Source organism: Marmota marmota, unplaced genomic scaffold, assembly GCF_001458135.2.
Source record: "Marmota marmota marmota unplaced genomic scaffold, marMar, whole genome shotgun sequence".
NCBI lineage: Eukaryota > Metazoa > Chordata > Mammalia > Rodentia > Sciuridae > Marmota > Marmota marmota.
In genome coordinates this window covers 1,481,295-1,506,770 of record NW_025999899.1, presented here as the reverse complement: position 1 = coordinate 1,506,770, position 25,476 = coordinate 1,481,295, and the positions used below count along the sequence as shown (strand labels likewise).

Sequence of the window (25,476 nt, the reverse complement as noted above, 5' to 3'; positions counted from 1 at the left end):
TCTGATGGAGGTTAATGTGGCCATGGAACAGGGAGAGCCTGGGCATAGGAGGGAATAATGGATTCTGTGAAGAACAGGTTTCATGGGTGGGTCATGGAGTGAGCCGTTCCATTAGGATATCTGGCCAGAGTTTTCCTACCTTGCTGGTTGTTCAACAGGCTGCATGTGGGGACCAGAACAGTGCTCTTGGTATGAAGAACTGATGGCCACAATTGTCAGAAAGGAGACTGGCATTGATGCAGGCGGAAGTCCAGCACACTACAGGTCTGGAGAAGCTTTGCTGGGGACACGGAAGGCTGTGATGGGGCTGCGTGCAGGCTTGGGGAGTGCCGCCACTAGCTGCAGGGTAGATGGCAACTCTAGCAGAAGAGACCCTCAATGGGCATATGGAAGGCAGCTAGGAAAATTCCTGATGCTCCCTGCCTTTGAGGATTCATCTTGATTCACGCCCTCCTCTGGATGTGGGCTGGACTGAGTGACTTGCTACCAACAAACACAACAGTGACATCACTTCCAAGATTCGGTTACAAAAACCTGTGACTTCTATCTCGCTGACACTCTCTCTAGCTCTTGGCATTTGCTCAGTTTGATGAGGCAAGCTGCCACGTTGGGAGATGCCCTGCGGAGAGACCCAGATGGCAAGGCACTGAGGGTGGCTTCTGACCAACATCCAGCAAGAGGTAAGGACCTCCGTCCAATAGCCCACCAGGAATAGGATCCTGCAGCTATGTTACATGAACTTGGGAGTCAGTGTCCCCAAGTCAAGTTTTCCAATGAGACTGCAGCAGCCCAGCCCAACTCCTTGACCGCAGCCTGAGAAGAGTCCCTGAGCTGGTGGGCCCTGTGCCTGGACTCTATCTACAGAAACTCTCAGTTAATAAATATTTCTTTTAATTGTAGGATAACTTGTTACACATAAGTGGTTTGAGAATTTTGGATGCTCCTCGGGTGGGAGGCCCCAGGCTGACCAGTAGGTAGGTGTTTCTTGCAGGGTCTCTGGGTTCTCACCCTTGCTCCATCCCATAGAAAGCAAGGCTCTCTCTGCACCAAACCTGGGAGTGGGGTCTGTGTTTCACTTTTGAGCCTAATACAGAAGGGTGGTTTATGTTAAAACAAACAAACAAAAACAAATTTCACTATAGACTTAATAGTTAGCTTTAGGTAAGGAGCTACAGAGCCAGGGGAGGTAGAGAATCTGTTTTTCCCAACCTTACCCCAGGGCAGATCAGAACAATGCCCATCTACAGTAGAGACTCTGATATAAGCCAAGGTTTGGATTGCAACACTAAACTATTGTTCTGAACATCCACAAACAGGGATTTTGACAGACATCCTGCCAATTTGTATCCTGTTCTTCTCCAAGAGTTGGGAGCAGATGGTTGAATAAGAACTGGAGTGGTGGCTCAGAACAACTCTCCAGGAGAATTTGGTGGCTGCCATATTTCTTCACCTTCTGTACCTGCAGCACCAAACAGTTACAGCTGAACTCAGTCCCTGAGCTAGTCGATAAACAGCTGATGGAAAAACACAACCAAGTGTCTTCAGCCACATTTCCTAAATAGAAAAAGCATGGTATTTATGTCCCTGGATAATATTATTTTCTTGGAAAACTTTAAAAGCCAGGTGATTTGGAATTCTCCAACTCTCCTATTTTGCTGACCTTTCTTATGCCTCCTGTACACCAGCCCCAACCTTAGTGACGATTTACCCAGGTAAATATACAACACCTTACTGTCTCTGCCTCCACTGACTTAAAATTCTAATGAAGGAAATGTATAAATCTAGTTTTTCAAGCAGATAAAAAATATTGGGAAATTGTTCATTAAATTTTTTAAATGACCAAGGATGAAAAGAACAACAAAAATATTTTCAGGGCTTTTTCTTTTTCTCAGGACACTATTCATTCAGGAGATGGGGAACCATAACTAATACTGGGAAACCAATCTTTGTGACATGAAATTCTGTCTGCTCTGATATCATTGTTGAAGGCCTATTTGGAGAGGGTACAATAATCATTCCTTTTCATGGGATTATGTGGATGAGATCAGTGAAATTTTAGAATGAGCAAGCCAGATGAAGATTCGGACAATTCTTATTTTAATTTTTTTTCTTTTTTTTTAGTGAAGAAATTGAGATCAGAGAAGGACACTTGCCTAAGGTCACCTAGTAAGTTACACTTCCAGAAGAGAATCCAGTTCTTCTTGCTCTAATCCAGCATTGAAAGCATTGAAGATCTGATTTTTATGTGCATAGACCTTGTGATAGGTTAATCACCAAGGATGTGTTTTTCATGATGGTAGGCAAGGCAAGTACTCCCTTTATACCCTGAATCAAATCTACACAATGACATAATCATGCTTAAAAATGAGGGGGTGGGGGGCACTAGAGTGAACCCCAAACTGAGCAAAATTAGGAGAAAGCCAGTACCAAGGACACAGGTGGGAATTCTACCTCAGAAATATTGCTGCCTTCTGCAGACAGTTGACAGAATTTGGGAGCATGGAGTGGCCCAGGATAATTAACTTGGTTATTAATTAAGGCACCCTACTTAAGACAGCCGGGATGATTGACACCTGTATAATTTTCCTCACCTTTTATCAGTCATCTTTTTTGTTTTTAATTTAAAGCATTCAAAACATAGAAGAGACAGCAGAATCGACAAAGGGAAAAATTTACACTCAAGGAAACTGAGTTAACAGAGTAAACAACACAGAACATTAACAGAAGAATACTTTGGAACCTCGGAGAGATAAGGAAGGGTATTTACCTATGAAACAAGTTATGATTGTTACAAAAAATCTACTAGCAGTCTCAGGAATAAAAAAAAAATATATCATTATGGAAATCAAAATATGGGTTGAAGACTGGAATGTACACAGCAAAGAGCAAATTATGATACTTGGTTATCAAAGTGAAAAATTCTCTAAGAACCCAGAACAATGGGATTGAGAGATGGAAAGTATGAGAAAAGAGACGTTATGTGGAAACTGGACTCTTATGTTTCAATGTCAGAATACAGGAATGCCAGAATGGGAGATCAGATAGAAAAGAAATGTCCATATTTGAAGAAATAATAATTAATAATGTTATGAAATTAAAGAAAAAAACCCAAACATTGAAATGGGCACTATGAGCTGAACAGGATAAATTTCATTTAAAAAAAAGCAGTATAGAGTGGCTGATGTGAATTTGGGGGTGTTCCTTTGGCATCACAGATCGATGGTTCTGGTTATGTTGACGCAGTAGATTGGGGACTCATGATTATGACTTGACTATAACCTGATCCATTAGGATGATGCTTCATAATACCATACTCAATAGTCCTGTGGTCAGTGATGCTCTATAGACCATAAAGCATGTCCTGATTTCTGGAATATTTCCTTACTGGTGTTGTGGTAGACAGTAGGTGATCCCTAAGGTGATCCCTAAATACCCCTCCCTGCTAGCATTGATGCTTTTGTATCATTCCCTCGCCTTCTCTGTGGGTGGGTCCTGTGACTTGCTTCTAACCAGCAGAATATGGCAAAGGTGAAGGTTTTGTTATGTATATAAAAACTCTCTCACTCTTGGCTGGCCTTAATGAGTAAACAGCCTTGTGGCTAATTGCCAATGGAGAGGACCTCTTGTCTGGGAATATTGGGTAGCCTGGCAGAACCCAGAGCCTCAGTCCTATAACCTCATGTGACTTGGTTCTGTGTGAACTTGAAAGTGAACCCTTCCTCAGTCAAATCTCCAGATGCAAACTCTGTCTGACTGACATATTGATTGTAGTCTAGGGAGATCCTGAATCAGAGAACAGAGCTAAGCTATGTCCAGACTCCTGATCCACAGAACCTATGGGATGATCAGTGGAGGTTGTTTTAAGTTGTTCAATATGTGCTCATTTGTTATGCAGCAAGAGAAAACGAGTGCAGGTGATTCTGGTGAGGTACCATTCCAACCTTTGGCAATGCCATGGCACAATTGGATGGCTGAATGCTGGAGAAGTATCTGCACTTTGTTCTACTCCTCTGCTCTCCTTGATCTCCTCCAACACACTAAATATGTGCTCTGCCTTCCAAGAGTGGGAGTGGATTACTATGCCATATTCCACAGTTGACTGTGGGAAGGTTAGATATCCAAGTGACTTAATTCCAAAGGCCAGGTGACTGGGCTCTGGTCACTTGTAACGCTTCGGATGGCTGGCATCTGATTCAAAGGGCATTTGTCTGTTGGCAACTGGAGCTCACACCAGACTGCCAGTGCACCTGTAAACATACACATGCTCTTGGACTCAGCTCCATCAGAGATGTTTGCCTCCTAGTATCTTGGAATAATAGGACTCTAGGCCACCTGTGATGTTTGTGACTCAGGATGAAAACTCTGGAAAAATACAATTATTTGGATAAGTTTCCCCTCAAGTCCAGCCCATAGCACTGTTGGGAGGTAGTGGAAACTATAAGAGGTGGGGCCTATTTGAAGGTCTTATGGTCATTGTGGAGGCCCACAAAGGGGCTATTAGCACCCGAGCTCCTTCTCCCTCTCTTTCGTTCCTGGCTGAGATGAAAGGGCTTGTTCTGCCACACACCTCTGCCATGGTGTGCCACCTCATCATAGTCCCTGGAGCAACAGGTCCAACCTACCATAGACTGAAACTTCCAAAACCACGAGTCAAAATAAACCTTTCCTTTTTAAAGGTCATCTCATGTGTTTTGTCTCAGTAACAGAAAGCGGACTAACTGCAAGCTATGGTCTGTCTCTTTGACTTCACTTCTGATCAGGATTCCAAGTACTGAGGATGCTTGATAAATGACCTTTAAAAGTGAACTCAGGGGCTGAGGATGTGGCTCAAGCGGTAGTGCGCTCGCCTGGCATGCACGGGGCACTGGGTTCGATCCTCAGCACCATATAAAAATAAAATAAAGATGTTGTGTCCACCGAAAACTAAAAAATAAATATTAAAAAATTCTCTCTCTCTCTTTCTCTCTCTCTTAAAAAAAAAAAAAGTGAACTCAGGGGCCCACCAAAAAGTATTTAGGCAAAGAATTAGCAGTGAAATTAATGGGGTCATTTCCAAGTGAGCTGAACATTCACATTTGTCTCATTTCCAGCAATTTTGTGAAGAGTTACAGGGATGCATAGTGACAGGGACAATCAGGTGGTCTAATAGAGCCAATATTCCAGTCCTAGCTCCATCACTCATTCTTACAGCATCACCTTGTACAAGATCTCTCTATGCTGAGCCTCATTTTTATAATCTGTAAAATAAAGCGCTAAACTTTGGCCAACTCAATCTCAAAAACTAAATTTTCTCTTCTCTCCCAGTGGAAATAATAATATCTACCTCACTGAGACACATGTGGAATGATCAGCCCATGGAACTCTGTGACCCATAGGACACTATTGACTGTTCACTGATCATCAGGGGCCACACCTTTAAGGTATGGATTTGTCACCGTGATGCCTGAATATGGGGGGGGGGGGGGAAGATGTCTCAGGTACTGAAGATACCCTGGAAAGTTAATTCATTCAGTTTGTGGTTTTGCTGAAATTCTTTTCACTTTTGATTAACATCAAGTTTCCTCATACTAGAGAAGCAATCTTGTTTACAATTTAAGGTGGATCTGCTCATATTTCCCATGGCAGAGGCCTGAGTTTCTACAATGTTCCTGAACACTTGAAGTTCTCAAGAGGAGCCACAGTTGGCTATCTTCAGCCACAATTGCTGTAACTGGCAAATATACTTACACAGATGTCCTGGGATCCTCATCGATCTCTCTATATTGTACAGACCTCCACCTGGCATACAACATGACAGTCAATCCAATGAGACCTTGAAGATAGGGACCCCACATCACTAACTCTCTTTGTTCCTCCAATTTCTGGCACACAGTGGGGTTAGAGAAAGAAAGACAGGACGGGACTCCTTGGTGGCACCACATCAGCTCTCCTCCAGTGACAATTCTACTCTGCCCCAAGCTTGCATGTTCCATTCAAAACAAAAATCAAAGTTGTGTGGTTCACTATAACTGCCCTCCTCAGAAGGTAGTTTGTTGCTCATCTGCTGCCATCAGTATCTGCTATCCCCTACAACTCTTCACCCCCAATCCAAGAGGCATATCAAACTCCTTCCAACACCACCATGTATCCTCCATGAAAGGAGTTATGTTCAATACAAAAGGGTCATACTGGAATAACCATTAAAGCTTGGCATCCCAGTCCTCTCCTCTGTCAAGCAAAGATAATGATCAAATAATAACCTCACCCTTGGGTGGATAAAGATCGAATGAGACAAGTGATGATTGGGGCTGAGCACCCAGAGGAATTATTTCCTGAGGGTGCCTGGGGTGACATCCACATACTGACTTAAAAGTCTTACACGTCTGGGCTGACTGAGCACGGCTTTTTATTGAGCATTTCACACCCAGCTCCATTCCTGTGAAAGTAACCTCCCAGTCCTACCGGCTCTTGGTGTTATCTACATTAGCTACAGAGACAGAGAAAGTCAGTGCCTCAGGGCTTTTCAATCCAAGCTCTTTGTACATTGCTCTGGGTTGTGAACAACAGAAGCCCAACTCAACCCCACTTAAACAATAAAGAGACTTTATTGGATCATGTATCAAAAAAGTCCAGAGGTAGGGCCACTCTCAGGCAAGGTTTGACCCTGGACGTGAACAGTGTCACCAAGGACTGGTTTATTTCCGCTTCTTGGACTCTCCCTCCTGTACTGCCAACTTCAGGCTGAGAGTGATTCCTCACGATGACACCATTTCAACCCAAGATTACCTGCTTCCTTCTTCCCACCCAGCAGGTTGATACCCAACATTCCCAGAAACATCTCAGAATTCCCTCTGGCGGCATAGACTTAGCTCACCTGGTCACATCTGGACCTGTTCTTCAGCCTGGGAGATGGAATGTGCTGTTGGCTTATCCCAAGTCAAGTGTTCCTCCCCCAAAGTGGTGAGAGACAGCTCTACCAGATCACATGGGGCAACAGCATAAACGAGAAAATGGAGAATGGATACTGGGGATGCAACCAATATCTACCATATCCCTCGGTTTGTGGGTGAGAGACTGAAATGGAACAGAGATGGCCTTGTTCAAGATGGCAGCAGAGCTGAGAACCACAACCCAGTCTGGCCATCACAGGCTCTCTGCTATTCCCATCCCACTTTTCTCTTGTTCAGGCCAATGCACCCACGATTGAGGACCAGTGTGAGGTCAGACCAACTGATTTCTCCCTAACCCTCATGAACATCTTTGGAATCACTGACTTTCAAACGCCTTCACTAAGTTTCCAGGTCGGAAGAAAACAAACCTGGGCCCCCAAGGATTCTTGCCATCATAAGGGTCAACTTCAACACTTCCTTCTCCCCCTGTGAGGCCTCCTCAGAACCAAGTAGCTCTTGCTACTTTTAAGAGGAAAAACTGCATTCTGATGTGCAAACATTATCGCATATTCATGCACTCAAAATCTAATTTTAGCTGCAAGAAGCTTCATTATAAGATGCTCACATAATTAAGCAGCTTTCTTCCCAGGATTTGGGAGTCTGTCTATTCTTCTCCCTCATTTACACATCACTGGGATTATCAGAATGTGTTTTAGTTTTTTAAAATTATATATTTTGGTTTTTCCAAATTGATCCACAACAGGAGATAAAAATCCATGAAAATTACATGTTTTAACACAGGTTTGTGTCACTCCATAGCTTTGCTGTTGAAGATGGAATCTGTAGAGAGTCAGTGTTTTTCTCTTCTGTTCTAATTGGATCCTGATGCATTTGCCACACTTCTGCCCAATAAACAGGTCAGCTTTTACCCTTGCTGATTGGGACAGTGTCTTCTTTATTGAGCTGTAGATCAGACTTAACTTGGAGTCAAATGAACTTTCCCAAAAGGATGAGCAAATCCCCCATCCTGTTAATGAGTTATACTTAGGATGAAGGCTACTGAGGACCAGCAGCCGCTGCAGGGTCTTTGCGCTTCCTTGTTCATCCAACATCCAGAAGCATCTATCAAGTGTCAGGTGCTTTGCTATTTGGAGTGATTCAGTGTGAACTGGATGGACGCAGACATCATTGCTCTACTCACCTGTACTACTAGCTATGTGCACTGTAAACCATAGGCCATGCGAGCTGGTGGCATGCCACCTGAAAGCAGATGATGCTTTGGGGCATATGGCAACAGTGAATGTACTAACTCAGGAGAAACCTCTAGGGCTTTTGCTCGTCCCAGACTCCTGTGGTGGTAGGAGAAACACAGAGGGTCATGCCCTGGCTACAGGCCCAGTTAAGTATTCTCGCTCCATCTTTGCCCTTCCCAGCCTCCATGGATTCAGTCTTCTGGATGACTTGGGAGGTGAGGGCCTGAGTCAGGGACCCATCTTGGGAGGAGGCCAGCATTCCTATTCCCAGGCAGTCTGATGCTATGCCTATTCCTTTTTGTGAGACTCCAGGTTTGCTCTGGGATGCACACGGGCCCAGGCAGCATGGAAAGTCCCGTGGGCCTCAACTCCTCCTGCAGTCCAAGGGAATCAACCTCAGGAGGAACCTTCACAGACCCAATGGGCAGAGCCATCCTGAGCCAATAACGAAAGACCTTGCTGTTCCAAATTTTCAGATAAACTGAGGGGTGCTGAGAGAGGACCAAGAACAGCCTGGCATCAGGAAAGACCTGGAGACTACCAGGATGCCTCAAGCCCCCCTGATGGCGGGAAGGGCAGCTCCCCTGGGTCCTGTACCCCAGCTTATTCTCACTGGGAGACAGAGGGGCCAGGGAACAAAGACTTGGAGTGCTCCAGTGCCCAGTGCTCCCAAACTCCTCATCCTGAACCTCCTCCTGATGCAGCTTGGCTCTGGCTAAGGGAGGTCTCCCCAATGGCTTTCCCAGGATAGGCCCACCCGGCCTCCTCCTCTCCCTGCCAAGGCCAGAGTGCAACCCCATCTCCACACTCCTGCCAGCACGTGGACCACCCAGTGCCTTGCACCCAGTCACCAACCTCTCCTAAGCCCAAGACATGTGGCAGAGGGTGAGCCATGCAGGTCACTAGCATCAGCAACACTCTGGTCTCAGGCTGGCAGGGTACAACACTGAGTGGCTGTGAGGACAGAGGGCCCCACATGTCCTCACCACCCCTCTGCTCCCCACTGCAGATGTGGAGAGACACTCCCACCCCACGCTCAACCATCTGCCTATTTTGCACGCAGGCCAGGGCCACACAGCCCCCGAGCCTTTGTAGCTGCTGCTCTCTGCCTGGTGGGCCCTTCTCCTGTCCTTTGTTGGGATAATTCCTACAGATTCCTCAAGACACTTCAAAGCAGCTATGAGGCACTCCCCAAAGACCCTGGGCACAAGGGCTGAGTCCCCTCTGAGTCACACAGCACACGTGCTCCTCTGTGACAGTGCTCTGTTCTCTTGTGGCAGGGCCTCCTCTGCCCCATTAGATAGTGAGTTGGGCGGTAGGGGGCAAGAGGGGGCCTTTGGCCTCCGCCTTCCCAGGTGGACAGCACACAGCAGGCGTCAGTGTGTCTGACTTCCTTTCCTTTTGGAGGAAACGGATGAACAAGTGGGAACAATGTCAGCCTCATAGAAACAGACAGAGGGTGTGGTGAAGATGCTGTCACAATGCAACAGTGACAGGAAGTGTCAGGGGGGAATGAGTGACAGGGAGGGCTCTGCCACCAGGGCTCAGGCAGAAGCTGTGCCACAGCCTCTCCTCCAAAGGTCACATAGCACACCATCCTTATGATCCTCATAGAGAACAGGAGTTTGTCAATACATGTGGGAAATCAGTTCCAGGGGTCCCCAAGTCCAAGTCCCCATGCCTGCCCCCAGCCCCCTCTTGTTGGCACATGAACCCCCTGATCTCAGGCTCCCTTAGAGGCCCAGCCCTGCCCTGCCCTGCCCCCTGGCACTCACACCCTACTTCCCAGGGGCAGGATGAATCCCCAGCTTCCTCAGAGGCCGTGGGAAGATGGGCAAGAGGGCCCCACTCCAAGACTCCAAGGCGCACTGATCTGGGTGAGCTGGAAGCGGGTGGCAGCTCAGGAGCTGTTGCAGCTGCCTGAGGTCAATGTGTGCCCTGGCCGAGGAAGGGGTGGGATCTACTCTGCCCACAGTGCCACCAGCCCACCCACAGAGCAGAGAGAATCAGGGCTACAGTTGACGGTGCCTGGTAGTCACAGCACACACATTTATGAGATGTCAGACATGTGGTCAGGTCTACACGGCCCAACAGCAATGATCTGTAGGTCCACCTCCATCCCCATGGTCCATGCTGCTCAGAGCACAAATACCTGGCCCGCCTGGCGTTCCACAGTCAAGGGCCTGGCAGGCAAGTCTGTGCTGGGGCTGCACACAGGAAGCCTAAGCTTCTTAGAGCCCAGGATGCATGTATGTTTGCACATGGGTGTGTGAGACAGACAAAGAGATGACCTCTGGTGGCACACACCCTGGCACATCACATCTGTGTACACATCTCTGGCTGCGTTTGCAAGGCTGGGGGTGTCTGGCGCACCCTGCACGGGTGGTTCAGTCTCATCAAAACAGGCACTGTGAGCATAATGTCTGTGTGTGTCTGAGAACGAAAGTGTCTGGCTAGCAGTGTGTCCCATTTTTTGTCTGTCTTGTGAGGTGTGTCTGGACAGACGCTGTGTCCAGGTCTCCCTGCATGGAGGACAGCATCCGAGTGGGCCTCCCTGATGGCTGTACAAGCAGCCATGTGTCCCAGAGATCCTCCAGCCTGGGCCTCAGAGCAGTGGTGAGCCCCGAGGAGTGGCAGTCTATTCTCAGCAGTAGGCAGCTGGGGCCGAGGCCTATCATCTGGGCACGTACTCCCTGGGCAGCCCCGCCCAGTTGTGATCACGCAGGGCCTGGTCTACTGTCCGGATGTAGCCATTGATCAAGTCCTTCATCTCGGGGGTGAAGGGCTCTGGGTCCTGAGGGCGTCGGCCACGCCTCCGGAAGCTGCCCTCTTTGTTGTTCTCCACGCAGAGCAGCCGCTCCTCACTGACGGACACGTTGAGGAAGGCCACCATCTCCCGGAGCGTGGGCACCAGGCTGCGCCGTAGCTCCTCATAATGCACCACCAGCAGTCGCTTCCCATACTTGAGCCAGTCCAGGACGTGCGAGGACCACCACGAGGCGTAGCTGTTCACAAAGTCTGGCCACTCTAGGATGGGCACAGAAGGGACACAGTCAGGAGCTGCCCTGCCAGGGGTCGCTGACCCCACTCAAGAGAGAGAAGTGGCCAGGATTTTCCACTGCCCACTGCCCAGGGCCCACCTTCCTGGGTCCCTGTGGGAGCAAGATCCTTCGGTGATCTTGCATGAATAAAGGGCTAATATCAAGCTGGGCTCTGAGGGAGGAGTCCCAGGTCTGCCTGAGGGATAGTGACCTTGAGTCTGCCTTCGCCCAGCAGCATTTCCTTGGAAACATACCAAGTGAAGACAAATGTGGCCTGCTGTGTGCCAAGAACTGGTTATCTCTTCTATTGTACTATGAGCTCTTTGACTTCAGGTACTGTATCTGGACAGGAAAGGATGTGGGTGGACCCTCAGGTCTCAGGCTATCATGACACAGCAACATTTCTTTTATGTACATCAAAATACCTTCTACTGTCAGGTATAACTAAAAAAAAAAAAAAAAAAAAAAAAGGCTGATGGGGAACCCAAGCAGGGCATCTCTGTTCAGATGAACCACAAACACCTTGGCCCGTCTTTGGCTGTTCTGCACATCCAACCTCGAGGAGAAAGAGGTAACCAGGTTTTTTCTACTGCCCACTACCTAGGGCCAACTTGCCAGATCCCCCATGAAGAGAGACCCTTTTGGGAGGGCTGGGGTTGTGACTCAGCGATAGAGCACTTGCCTAGCAAGTGTGAGGCACTGGGTTCAATCCTCAGCACCACATAAAAATAAATACATAAAATAAAGGTATTGTGTTCATCTACAACTTAAAAAAAAATTAAAAAAAAAGAAAGACCCTTTTTGTGACTGAGCAGCATTGGGAAGCTGCTGGGCCTCCCGGTGAGATGTAGCTCTGTGTCCTGTGCGGGGTCCTCCTGTGAAGCTAGGTTAATGTGGTACTTGATGGATGCCTATGGTGTCTTGTGAATTTGTTTGCCAAAATTTGAACCCGTGACCCTGCTGGGAAGTAGCACATACAATGACACCACAGAAGGACGTGGCCTCAAACTTCTTCAGATGATTTATTCTATGAGATACCCTTTTCCAGAAAATTAAGAAATTAATTTTTTGGAGGCGGGGGCGAGGATACAAATTTCATCACAACAAAAATAATTTCCATAATTGGGTTACTGATACACCTCAAATTCTGGGGCTTGCTTTCTCTCATTTTCCCTGTGACCCTATGATATAGGGGCTAACCTAGTTTCTAAGATGGGAAAACAGTTCTGAAGAGAAGGTATGTCGCTTGCCTAGGGTCAAAAGGTTTGCAAGATGCAGAGAAGGGATCCGAGCTCAGCCTGTAGGATCACAGTTTCATTTCTGACTACATTTGCATTATTTTACCATCAGACCGGCATCTCTACTATTCACTGTCAAAGGCTGGACATTTTCAGGGCTCATCTGGAAAGTCCCTCAAGGCAGGAAAGAGATCCTAATCCTTTCAGCCTGGGCCCCAGGGCCTGGAATAGTACAACTTCAGTAACTATGGGTTGGCAGACTGACTCCATGAAAAATAAGTCATTCTGAATCTGGGTGCCAGGGACAGAAAGTTTGTAGTTTCCCCAAAATCGTATGTTGAAGCCTTCATCCCTCATATGATGGTATTTGAAGATGGGCTTCGGGAGGTGATTTGGGTTAGATGAGGTCATGAAGATGGAGTCCCTGCAATGAGCCTCCAGAGAGCTTTCTTCTTTGTACTGTGAGGGCACAGGGAGGTGGTGGCCCTCTGCAAGCCAGGAAGAGTGGCCTCACCAGGCACTGAATGGGCAGGCACTCTGACTTTGGACTTCCGGTCTCCAGAACTGATATTTTGGCTATCCAGTCTGTGGTACTGTCATGGCAGCCCCAGCTGACGAAGATTCAGGGCTTGTGACCTATCTCTGCCACCCACCACCCAGGCCCACTGGTCAAGTCACTTAGCCACATTTTCAGGGCTCATCTGGAAAGTCAGATGGGTGGCTCTTCCCCTCTAGGACACTGTGAAGAGTCATGGGGGACAGTATAGGAGGCGACTGGCATGCTGAGCACTGACCACAGAGTGGGCATGCACTTTATCTCACTGATCACCAAATCCCCATGAGCTGCGGGTCTTGGCCTCATTTTATAATGGAGGACCCTGGTCCTGAACACAGAGGAGGGCACAGATCAGGCCCAGGTGGATCCAAAGCCAATGTTCTTCTTCCAGCTCTGTATGAGTCTTCAGGATATGAGTAGGGATAGAAAGGGGGTGCAGATTACCCCACTACCCATTCAGAGTGGGCAGAGATTCTTGGACGTCTAGTTGGCATCCATATAAAAACATTGGGACGTATGAACTGAGCGGGCTCAGAGGGGACAGAAAGGGGGCCAGCTCAAGCCAGGCACAGCAGCAAGTCCTCAGGACTGTATGTACTGATCCTGAATCCCTATGGGCATCCTGTCCATACCTTTGAAACCCCCACCTGAGCAACCACTTACCTTTGCTCTTCCAGTTGCGGTCAGGTGCGTAGCCCAGGTGCCCGGCACATTTCCTATTGAATTCGGCCACCAGGGACCTGTAGGGATTTCGGATGAGCAGGATGGCTGAGTCGAACATCTCAATCTCCCTCTTTCCACTCTCGTGGGTCTTCACGCAGATGGTGCGCCGGCTCCGCCAGTGGTCCTTCTCACCCTTGAACCCTGCCCAGGAGAAGCGCGAGAGCACAGGTAGAGAGAGGCACCTTTGCTTCCCCAGGGGGCACCATACGTACATGGCAGCAGAAGGTCTGATGCAGGGAAAGGTCTTTCTGAGGGAAAGCCAGCATCAGGGGCAAGAGAGGACCATGGGTGGCACCACAGGGGACCCTGAAAGGACCTATGGATGGGAATAGGAAAGGAATCTACAGGAGTAGCCCTATCCCAGGGAACGAGGGAGCAGGAAGTGTTTAAGAGTCGAGAATGATGATATCTGCTTAAGAAATGAAGCAAGTCACCTCCTGTAGCCCCCAGGGGTCAGGAGGCAGAAGGCCTAACCATGTACCCGTATAGACTCTCAGATGCACACATACATACGGGGCTTTTCCTGGAGATAACTTCACATGAGCATTGTAAATAGCCTTTTGAGTTAATCATAGCTGCAGGCAGAGCTGGATGAAGAGATTTAGGCTCAGAGTGGGTATATGATGAACCCAAGATCACACAGCACATGAAACCAGTGCCATGGCTCTCTCCACGTGCCTTTGCATATTTCTGTGAGGCCCTCAGCTTCTATCCACCTCCCCAGAGTAGGGGCAGGAATGCCATCAGGCTTAATTGCTTTGAGTAACTGTAATCCCACCCTCTGACATTATGCCATAGCCTGTAACAAGGTCCAACCTTAGCAGTAAGAAGATTCTCCAGCTTAGGACTCAAAGCAGGTCTGGTCAAGGTCTCGTCCATAGTGTTTGAGCCTGGCCCAGAAGAACATAAGGCTCAATTTCTAGAAATGGAGGCTTACTCCCATTGACCAACCTCTCTGGGGCCGCTTGGGTGCTCAGAGACTCAATGAAAACTGGCTGAGAAAACAAGACTCTACCCGTCCACCCACAGAGGGTCACATGATTCCCTGAAGGCTGCCCACTGTGTTGGCCTTTTCCTCTATGATAGGGATAAGACAGCCCCTGTCTTTTAGCTTACACTTTAGTAGGTGAAATGGCCCAAGCACAGAGCATAAGGACTTACAGGGATAATAAAGAGTAGGGGAGAAGGGGAGACCAAAGAGCAGGATGTCATAGAAGGATTCCTAGAAAGATCTCACCTGAACCTGAACTTATCTTGGGCTCTTAGAAACTAAATGAGTCCTTCCATTTGCACCTTCCTCATAAATGGCTGGGAAGCCCTTATGTCTACAGTGAGCAGCAGAGGTTTCTCTGATGCTGGGGAAATGTAAATCTCCTGAATTTGGAAGCCTGGGTTTATCCATGAAACCCAACGCAAGTTTCAAACTCTGCCACGACATGCGACTGAATCAGTCAGGGTCACTCCAGAGGAATTGGGCTGGCTACTAACTAACCACACAGAGACAGAAAAAACCTTTTTTGGGGTCTAGCTTCCATAAAGGAGGCAAGAGAGTCAGGCAAAGAGAGAGAGAGTGCATGCCTGAAACCCTCTTTATTGGGGGAAAGACACTCGAGAAAGTTCCACCCAAATAAGGCAAGGAATTGGGTTTCAGGGGGTTGCTTGGTGATGTCTTGCAGTCATCAGATTGACTGACATCTTGGAAAGCCACACCCATCTCAGCTGCTGTGGGGGATCATAGGTAGAGAGAGCGAAAAGGACACACATGTCGCACAGCCCAGTCAGAGCAGCAACGTCAGTCCAGTCCCCTCAAATGCACATAGATCACACACACGGCCCATGTGGCTCGCAACAAAACTCATCACTACCTTGGGTCAAACAGCAAGAGCCTTTGCTTTGATTCGTTTTCTCAAAGTAGCTGGGAAATGCCACAAAAGGAAGAATCAAAACAGCAGCTAAATAAGCTTGAGTTTTTGACAATCCTGAGACCCTGGGTTCCTTCCTTGGTGCTTTAGCCCATTCCATCAGCAGCTATTCTGCCTTATAGCTCAGACCCACATTCACCTGCCACAACAGGTGGGCATTCGGGCAATTGGCGCTGTCTTGTGAATTTTGAATGTGTGCGTGTCATCACTCTGTCAGTGCTCTGAAGTCAGCAGCCACATCCAGTCTTGAAAGGCTCAAAAATCCACTGGGTATCTCTAAAGTATCTTCGATTCAATATTACACCAACCCTCGTAGCTCACTATTCCAGTCTTTGGGTCAGACAGTCATAGGTAGACCAAAACATACGGTGCTTCCGGTAGGGAAGGCCTTCTAGAGGAACACTCAGATAACAGCAGCCTGAGCACAGGTGACAGGCCAGAGTGGGAAGGACCACAAACTTATCTGACCACTTCCTCCCCCATCTGCAGGTGGTCCTAGCACTCCTGAGGCTGGATTATATGGGCAACTGTGGCTTTTCCCCAACCAGACAAAGATTGTTATGAGTGATTCCAGAACCTTCTGCTAAGCTTAGGATGTTTCTGTTTCTCTAGGATGTTACTGACAGTAATCATCTTTTCCTAAACCAAACTCTGGTTAAGAAACCCAGCAAAAATGCCATAACACTTGACAACAGATAAATACATTTTGCCAAATTTAGATGCCACTTGACTTGTCTGAGGCTCTTCATTCTTAAACAGCACACAGTCTTGAACCATTTAAGTTAATTTACTTGGCATAATGAGGCCTCTTATTTCTACAAGGGAAAGATTAGAAATCATAAAACTCTTTGAGATTTTTGGACCTATTTAAAGAAAATTGCATTTTGATGAGCTACCCCTTGCCTAAAAAAAAAAAAAAAAAAGGGAAATTCAAAAAATGTTTATAGAGAGGGAATCCAAGCTGTGAGTCTGACCCTTTGAATCTGGCACTGTCTCATGAAGTTCCACCCTAAGTGGTCCCACGACTGGCTACATGAGCCTCCCCTGGAAGCTGGTTAGAAATGCACATTCCCGGGCCTCAACCCAGACAAACTGAATCAAACTCTGGGGTGTGGCCCAAGAATCTGTATTCTAGAAAGGCAGTCAGGTGATTCTCATGCATGCTCAAGGTTGACAGGCACTGCTCTCATGCCCCAGGAGGGGACAGTCTAACCTCTGGGAGCTACTTTGCCCCTCCCTGCAGCTTTGACTTGCCTTTGTTGTAGAGGGTCCCGTCAAAGTAGTAGCTCCCTGTATAGAAGCCGGTGGCGTGCTCGATCAGGTGCCTGGCCCACGTGTTCCCGGCTCCCGGGAAGCTCGACAAAGCCACAAACACCTTGGATTTGTTGGGCAGGAACCTCCTGTCTGTGCACCGAGTATCTGAAAGTCCAGAAGTCATCCCAGGGTTACTCCCCTCCATTCCAGATTCCCCAGGATGAGAACTGATGGTCCAAGATTTCCATTCAACAGATGGGAAAACCAAGGCCCAATGAGGTGAAGGCATTTGCCACCTGAACCTTGGGTGCACAGGTCTGTAGCTGGCCAAAGAAAGCCCCATGACAAGGCTGCTCTATCAACTTTCACCCCACTTCATGTCTATGGCCACAGCCAAACTCTGGCTTGTAGCATTGCCCAGATGACTCCAGATTCTAATAGCAGAGGTGAACAGGAGGTTTAGCCGGGATGAGCCATGTCACATACCACAGGGAACCAGGGCTGGCCTCATTTCAGGTGAGCAATTCTCTGGAGCTCATCTTCCTTTTCTAGCACATGAAATGGCCAGGAGAAAGTCCCCAGACCCTCAGGCCCTCAGGGCTGTCCTAGTCCGAGCTGATGCTCCAGAAGTTGGGAATCTTCCTTTCCACCGGCTTGTCCCCTCTCAGTTCTTAAAGTCAGCTAGGGCAGATGTGATGCTCACACCAAGGACGATACCAGGGTCTAGAGGTCTTAGAGATGGAGCTCTCTTCTCCCCAAGCCCCCCAACCCCACCACCTGCCATTGATGTCCCTCTGGGCCTGCCCTTCTTCCCCACTCTTCTCATCCTCCTGTTACACCATCATCCCCAGAGACTCAGATAAAGGGCCAGGGGTTCCTGAAACTGAGCCCTGGCGTCCATGTCTCACTGGCTAAGATGCTGGAGACTCAACCCACACACCTTCCCCACCCAGTCCCGGGGGATCATTGGCATTTCCAATCCTGGGAACTCTCCCCCACCCCAGACCAAAAGCCATCACACCCAGTGATGGCTGCAGATCTCACCTTGCACGGGCGTCTGGTAGACCTCACAGTAACCCGCCAGCCTCTGCGCCTCGGGGACCTGGCCACACAGCGAGCTGTCCACAGCATCCCGCAGATTGAACTGTGGGGTGGGGTAAGCACAGTAGCATTCCCAGCCCCGGAAGACGGCCAAGGGGAACTCCTGCCCGGGAAGGAGAAGAGGAAGAACTGGGGTGAACATGAAGGCCCCGTCTTCCCACAGCTCAGGCTCCAGGTGGGACAGATGTGGGGACCATCTGAGGCCTTGGTCAACAGGGGTGACTGCCCTCCTTCCATGAGCAGGTTCTGTGCTCAGATCCAGGGAGACAAACCCAACAAGCGTGACTTCTGCCCGCCAGGAGCTCTGAGTGGGTGACAGGACAACTGTCAGCACAGTGTAAGTGGCACTCAGGCAGAGGGGTGGGTGAAGGGCAGGAAGTAGGAAGCAGGGCCCGGAAGTGAGATTTCAGAGGTGTTTGCCCAAGGTGGCCCATGTGATGGGGGTTTCCTGAAAAAGGAGGGACCCTTCTGAGTTAGGAGAGAAGAAATGCCTGCCTGTGGGGACCCAGCCAGCTCCTGGCAGTCTCTCAAGGGGTTCTGGTTCCAATTTGGTGTGTCTGCACCATCCAGTGGAGTGGGCTGGCTCCTGAAGATTGGAAAGCTACTTACACACTTGCTGGGCAACTTGGGTAAGAAACGTAACCTCTCTGAATCTCACCATTGAGAAAAGGTAATAAAATCCATCTTGTAGGTATATGGTGATGGCTAGACAGGACAGGTACAAACTGCCCAGCACTGGGCCTGGTCCACAGGAGCCGCTTCACCGAGGAATGAGAATGAGCCATCCTCAGCCTCACCCCTTTGGGCACCTGCCACAGCTCACTCAAAAATACATCTACCCACCTTTTCCACTTATTTTTTTTTTGAGCACCTACTATGCACCAGGCACTGGGTAGGGACATTTAGCCCTGTTTCATCTCCACTCCTTCCTGTGTCTTTCCACCAGAGATGCTGGGTCCCCTGGAGCGTGGAGGGATGAGGGAGCCGTCCATGAGCGTGTGCAAGGGAAGAAGGCAGTGGGTGGAGGGAACTGCTCACTGCCGAGGGAATCGCTGCACGAACCTTTTTATTTATTTTTTTGCCCACAGCGAGAAATCTCATAAATAAATTGGCAGCTGGAAGTTTGCTGGCTCCTGATTGTGCCCAGCCAGACTGCGGCATAAATAAATAAAAGAAAACCGATAGCATTTACTATGCACGGCTTGGTAAAGCTGAGGAGCTCAGCACTCCCGTAAGACAATAGAGAAGATGCAGACAGGGAGGGCCAGGCAGCAGGAGGAAATGCTGCTGAGTGCTTCTTGAACCGCAGGTTGGATCCTCTCCCAGGCCCGGCAGCCCCTGGGAAAGGTCCCCCACGTCCCTCACCCTTCCTTAAACCAAGGAGGCCTCTGCGCTCGCCGGGAGAGTACAAGAGGCCATGGAGCCCCACTGTCTCTGCAGCTAGACTCCACGGCTACTTCCTTCCCAACGGAAAGCGCCATCTGGGACCTGACCCTCAACCAGTACACCGCTGGCTTTGCTGGAAGCAAGTGTCCACTGTGATGTGAATTCATGAAAAGAGATCTCAAGAAGTGTGACCTCTGACCCCTCTCACAGAGACCTCGTTGAGAGCTGGGAATGGAGCTCAGTGGTGGAGGCCTGCCTGGCATGCACCGGCCCTGGGGTTGATTGCTAGTACCCCAAACAAAAACCAATCAAAAAACCCCCAAAACAACAATAACAACAACAACACCTTGTCCCACATGGACACCTCCTCCCCAGGGAGCTGCAGAACCCAGCAGCCTAGATCCCAGGGTACAACTTGAGAGCTCACACAGGGGACTGGCTGTGCCCCCCACACTTCCATCCATATTAAGCTATAATGAGTGGAACTGTGTCCCCCAAATTCAAGCCCTGAAGCTCTAACCCCAGTACCTCAAAATATGACCTTATTGAAAAGATGAGCTTAATGGAGATAATTAAGATGAAGCCTTTAGGAGGGGCCCTAATGCAATATGACTGGTGTCCTTGTGCAGAGAAGAGGTTAAGACAGACGGCACACAGACCTAGGGACAACTACCTGAGGACCCAGTGAGAAACGACCACCTACAGGCCAAGGAGAGAGGTCTCAGGAGAAACCTTCTGATACCTCCATCTTGGAGTCTCAGCCTCCAGATCTCTGAAGGTAAATGTGTGTCATTTAAGCCACCCAACCTGTGTCAGAGCAGCCTGTGCACACTCAGACAATGGCCTTCTTGCTGTTCCTGACCACTCTGTTCCGGCTCCTACCTCAGGACATTTGCACTCGCTGTTCTATCCTCTTGGAATGTTCTCCAGATACCCTTGTGGCTCTCTCCCCCTCACCGTCTTCAAGTCACTGTCACAGTGCCACCCCTTTACAAGTTGCAGTGCCCCTCCCATCTTCCTCAACACACCCTGCTCCCATGCTCTGCTTTCTAATTTTGTTAAATAACCCCCCTGGTGTAGCACTCAATCAGTTTTGGTGAATACACACCAAGACCGGCAGCATGTCCATCACACCACAGGGTCCTCTGCCCCTTTGCCCTCATCCCTCTCTCATCCAAAGCAACCACTCCTCTGATTTCTATCACCACTGACCTGTTTTAAAATATCATACAAATAGAATCACCCAGTACCTATTTTTGTGTGTTTGGCTTCTTTCATTCGGAAAAATATTTGTCAAATTCATCCCTGTTTTTTTACGTGTCTGTAGATGGGTCCTTTTCATTGGCACATAGTATTCTATGTGTAGACGGGGCAGTGTGTTGATTCATCCACTTGTTGATGGACATCTGGGCTGTTTCCAGCTTCTAGCTATTGTGAATAAAGCTGCATTAAATATCCTCATACAAGGCTTTTAGTGGATAGATGTTTTCATTTCTCATGGGTAAACACCTACGAAGCTTGCCTCATTTTTCTTTCCTGAGCTTATCAACACAACATACTATGTACTTTACATATTTATCTGGTTGACTGCCTGCCTCTACCCAGGAGGATGCAAGCAGGGAAGGGTTTCTTGTGAGCTTTGTATGCTTTGCTATATCTTCAGCACCTAAAGTGGTATCTCTCCTGTGGCAGATACTCAATAAATGTTTGAGGTATGAATGCATGAATGAATGAACAGATGGATGGATGGATAGATAGATGGATGAATGGATGGATGGATGAATGGATGGATGGATGAATGGATGGATGGATGAATAGATGGATGGATAGATAGATGGATGGATGGATGGATGGATAGATAGATGGATGGATGGATGGATGGATGGATGGATGAATGGATGGATGAATAGATGGATGGATGGATAGATGGATGGATGGATGGATGGATGGATAGATGGAGGATAGACGAATGGATGGATGGATAGATAGATGGTTGAATGGATAGATGAATGGACAGATGGATGGATGGATGGATGGATGGATAGATATATGGATGAATGGATGGATGAATGGATAGATGAATGGATGGATGGCTGGATGGATGGATGGATGGATGACCAAACTCCTTTCCAGATCCCAAGCCCCTCAAACACCATTCCAACCACCTCGAATACTATCTTTCTGCTGGTTGTTTGGCCAGTAGCCTCACTGGGTGTGAAGGAGGAGACAAAAATCCTGCTACTGCTAAGCAAAGCCTCCCCAAGCTCAGGAACCTTGGGGTTGGGGGCTGTGCTGTCTTGGGATTCCCGTTCAGAGGCAGGCATGGGAAATCCGCTGTGCGCACACGGGTTCCGTCTCCCTCCCCAGCAGCACCAGCGCTGCCAGCGCTGATGCCTCACAATCTTTTATCCCAGGGCTGCAGAATGAGCTGCCCCCACCAGTGACCCGAACCTTTTTTTGCTTCCCTGAGTGGATTAAACTGTCAAGTTTCCGGGTGTTTGCAGAGCGGCGGGAGAACTGCAGACAGTAATGTGGTTTTATTTACAACATAACCGCTTCAGCAACATCACTGGATTCTGAAAACACAGAACAATTTTCAGCCCCTTGGGGATTTCTAGGACATGATTTCCATAAAAATTAAATATTGATGAATCTTATCTCTCTGCCAACTTACATTCCCCCCACCCCACCCCGCCACCATTCCAAGCTTCAGTGAGGAGAGAAAGGGCAGAGAGGAGGAGAAGAGGATTCGGAGAAAGGAAAGCAGATAAAGAAAGCAGGCGTGGGGTGGTTTCAAACAAACCCAAGAGGGGGCTTCAATGGAAGCACCTCGCCCATCCTGGGCAGGGCAGAGACACACCTTGATACTGCACCTGCGGCTGGAGGCAGGGCAGGGGGCAGGATGGGAGCTCAGCTGGGGGTTTGGGGGATCTGCATCTGAGCCTGACAGGAGGGTGGGCATTCGGCTTGGAGCCAGGTCATGAGACAGCAAAGGCTGGGCCCTGTAGATCGTGAGGATCCACATGCAAAAGCTTAGCCCATGGCCAAGGGATCGAGGAGTGGATATTCCAGAACACATGGAGCCAGGGTCCCAGCAGGCCTGACCAGGCCTTGCCTCCTCCAACTCCATCCTTCTCTGAGCACCCTTCTCAGGATCTCTCAAACTGTGCAGAATTATAGAGATTTGAGAGAGCACAGAGGGGAAATGGAGGCAAAAAAGGCAGGTGACCCATAGCCCACGATCTCCAGTCTGTCAGGTGAGTGGGCACAGAGTCAGCCTCCCGGATTCCAAGACCCGTGCTTTGCCCAATCACCGTGACTTGACTCCTTGGGGGATGAACCAAGGAGAGCAGGGCGGGGGATTCCCAGAGAAAATCTGTGAGCCCCTCTCTCACCTCCGGGGCCTTCGCTTCATTCCAGAGGCAGCTCTGAACATTTAAGATGTGGGAAGGAAAGAAGATGTCTGCAAGGGTAGCTGCAGGGATGAGGGATGCCGAGCGGACTTCTGCTGTCAGGCAAATGACAGGTTGAAGGAAAACGCATCCAGTGATGTTGTGACTGACATCAGGGCTGTGGGGCTCCGAGAGGCGGCTCTGGGAGGTGGAGACAGCCCAAGGCTTGCCATCAGGAACCTCAGGTCTGAATCCCGTATGTGGTCTCCAAAAAAGGCCACTGGGTATCTCTGAGTCTTGGCTTTATCATCTATAAAAGGGGCAGGGTTTAGCGATGAGGGCTCTGGGGAATGCAGTTGTGCATTTAAATTTAGGTGGGTTGAGTTGATATCTCCATTCCAAAGAGGGATTTGAGCACTGAAATGCTCTCGGGTACTTTTCATACAGTAGATACTGAGCAGCTTAGATGGTCTGAGTCTGGGTGAAATCAAATGCACAGGGCCAGAAGCTTTGCCCTCACAACCCCAGTGTCTTCTCTTCTCCATGTCAAGAGCTGACTCCCCTTCCATGTGTCCAGCCTCACTTTAAACAGATACTGAGCCATCTGTTCTTTGGATATGGAGAAAAGGTCAAGTATGATGGTTTGGGGCAAAGGTTAAAGAGTCTCCAGGTACCATATAGGATTGTCCCCTTGGGTGAGTAGCTTTCTGAAAACCTGAACCCCCTGGGCAGCTGACCTGCCAATCCCACTTCCAGGGAACACCTTCCCATCAAAGCCACCCATCCATCAGACAAAAGTCCACAAAACGCTCTGTGATGGACCCATCCCACCATCGAGATCCCAGGGCACCTGGGTTTCCACCGACCTGGGAAAGGACCAGCTCTGCATCTTAGGCAGTTTCTCAGACATCCCCCCATAGAGCAAAAGAACCAGGGGAAGTTGAATGATAGGAATCATCATGATCCACATCTGGAACACTTGTTACTCAAGAGACACTCAAGAACATAAATCACAGAGTCCTTGTCCTAATCTAGTGAGGCAGTTTCACCTCTGACAGTCCCACCTAGCAGATGAGAAAAACGAAGGTTCAGGGCAGGGATATGAACCCAGAATACTATAAGTCCAAATCCTCCTTTCTATCAACTTAAGGGTGAAGCTAAGAGATGTACTCCAAAAAATGTATCAGAAGTCTGAGAAGCACACACCTAAAACGTACATATCCTGAGTCCCAACGATTCCATATCTGCTAGCACAGTCCAAGGAAATAATAAATAATGAGCATTTTAAAAAGGAAAGGAAAAGAAAAGAGGAAGTGAACTCAATGTCCACCAGGAGAGAGTGGAATGCATACAGTCATGGGAGGCAAAGCATGAAAACATAAAAAATGTCCTGGACATAAAACACAAGAAAAGGGAACAGATGTAAGGAGGGAAGAGTCAATGTTCATAACGCAAATTCCCTATACTATACCTACAATAAAAGACCCAAAGGCTGTAAAATGTTAGCTGTTTTCTCTGAGGTGGTAAAGTTACGGATGAATTTTATTTTTATTTTTACGCTCTCAAATTTTCTAAAGTAGATATTCCAAAACACAAACCAGTGTTCTTAAGAGCACACACAAGGTTCAATATTGACAGCTTCTCTATGGGTTCTTCCAAAGTGTTACTTCAGCCACCTATTGGCAAGATAGTCTTTCAACAAGGGAAGATTCTTCACATCAAGGTAGCAATTCTGAAAACCCCACCCCGGGGAAAGATGTGAGATAGGGTGCCCACCCCCAGAGACCAAGCGTCTATCCAGGATGGATTGCATCTGCCCAGATCCACGTGGACTTAGCGAGAGCAGCTACCTAGCGGAGAACAAGCAGGCTCCACGTGAGTGCGTGCCTTTCCAGTTCACAGGTGGCCCTGTTAGCACCACCATTAAATGGCCAAAGAAAAAGCCCTTAAGAAATGTCAATGGGAAACCATCCAGGTGATTAATATTCTGCAAGCAAACCTAGACATCAAAAGAGGCTAAAAGAAGGTAAAAGAAAAATGTGATCCCTTTTCTACCCACCCCCCATTCCTTTATCAGCACAGCCACTGAGAACAAAGCTCAGGTCCCAAGGTGTACTAGCTGGTGAAGCCTCCCTCCTTGGTGACCTGTCTGCAAAGGGTGTGAGATTTCACCTATCAGCCCCATTTTGGAATGCTCACTCCCACAAATGGTCTATGCGTTTGCTTGTGGACAAATATCAGGCTTCAAAAATCAATGACCCGAGATCCGAACTGGTAGCAATGCAAATATCTACCTGCCCCTCTGCTCATTCGAACTTTGCGTACCAACGAAGGAGCTGATAGGATCTTGAAGGCGAAAGAGGGAGAGCAGGTCTCCTCCCACCTCAATATGATCACCACCGGAAATTAGGCAGGATCATTTCAGGAGGCTTTAAAAACACGTTACACTGGTCAAGTCCCTCTCGCTGGCAGAGAATCAGATCATTAAGATGCTAATATTGCCCCAAATGTTCTTTTTCTTTCTTTTTTTTTTTTTTTGTTCAACTGCACTCCTGGAGCTCCCCAAATCCATTTTCACCAACAAGCAAAAAACACAGTAGAGATTTTTATCGGGGGGGCCACAAAGAAGCCTCAGAGGGCAGCTCTAAGGTGGGGGTGCTGCAAGGAGGGCTCCCCCTCTTTGCCTGCTGCCAAGCCCCACCTCTACATCTGTCACTCCCAGCAGCCCTTCTACCCAGCTG

The 25,476-nt window shown here is 48.5% G+C and overlaps 1 protein-coding gene across 1 annotated transcript in view; it reads right to left on the bottom strand.

The window, feature by feature from the left end:
* Positions 1–10,135: 10,135 nt before the first annotated feature.
* The window catches only part of Wscd1 (WSC domain containing 1), a 43,263-nt gene continuing 27,922 nt past the window's right edge, over positions 10,136–25,476 (bottom strand). Inside the window, 4 exon segments of the mRNA XM_015506010.2 lie at positions 10,136–11,149; positions 13,621–13,821; positions 16,857–17,021; positions 17,901–18,060. Coding sequence (XP_015361496.2) covers positions 10,797–11,149; positions 13,621–13,821; positions 16,857–17,021; positions 17,901–18,060 — 879 coding nt within the window. The 3' untranslated portion in view covers positions 10,136–10,796.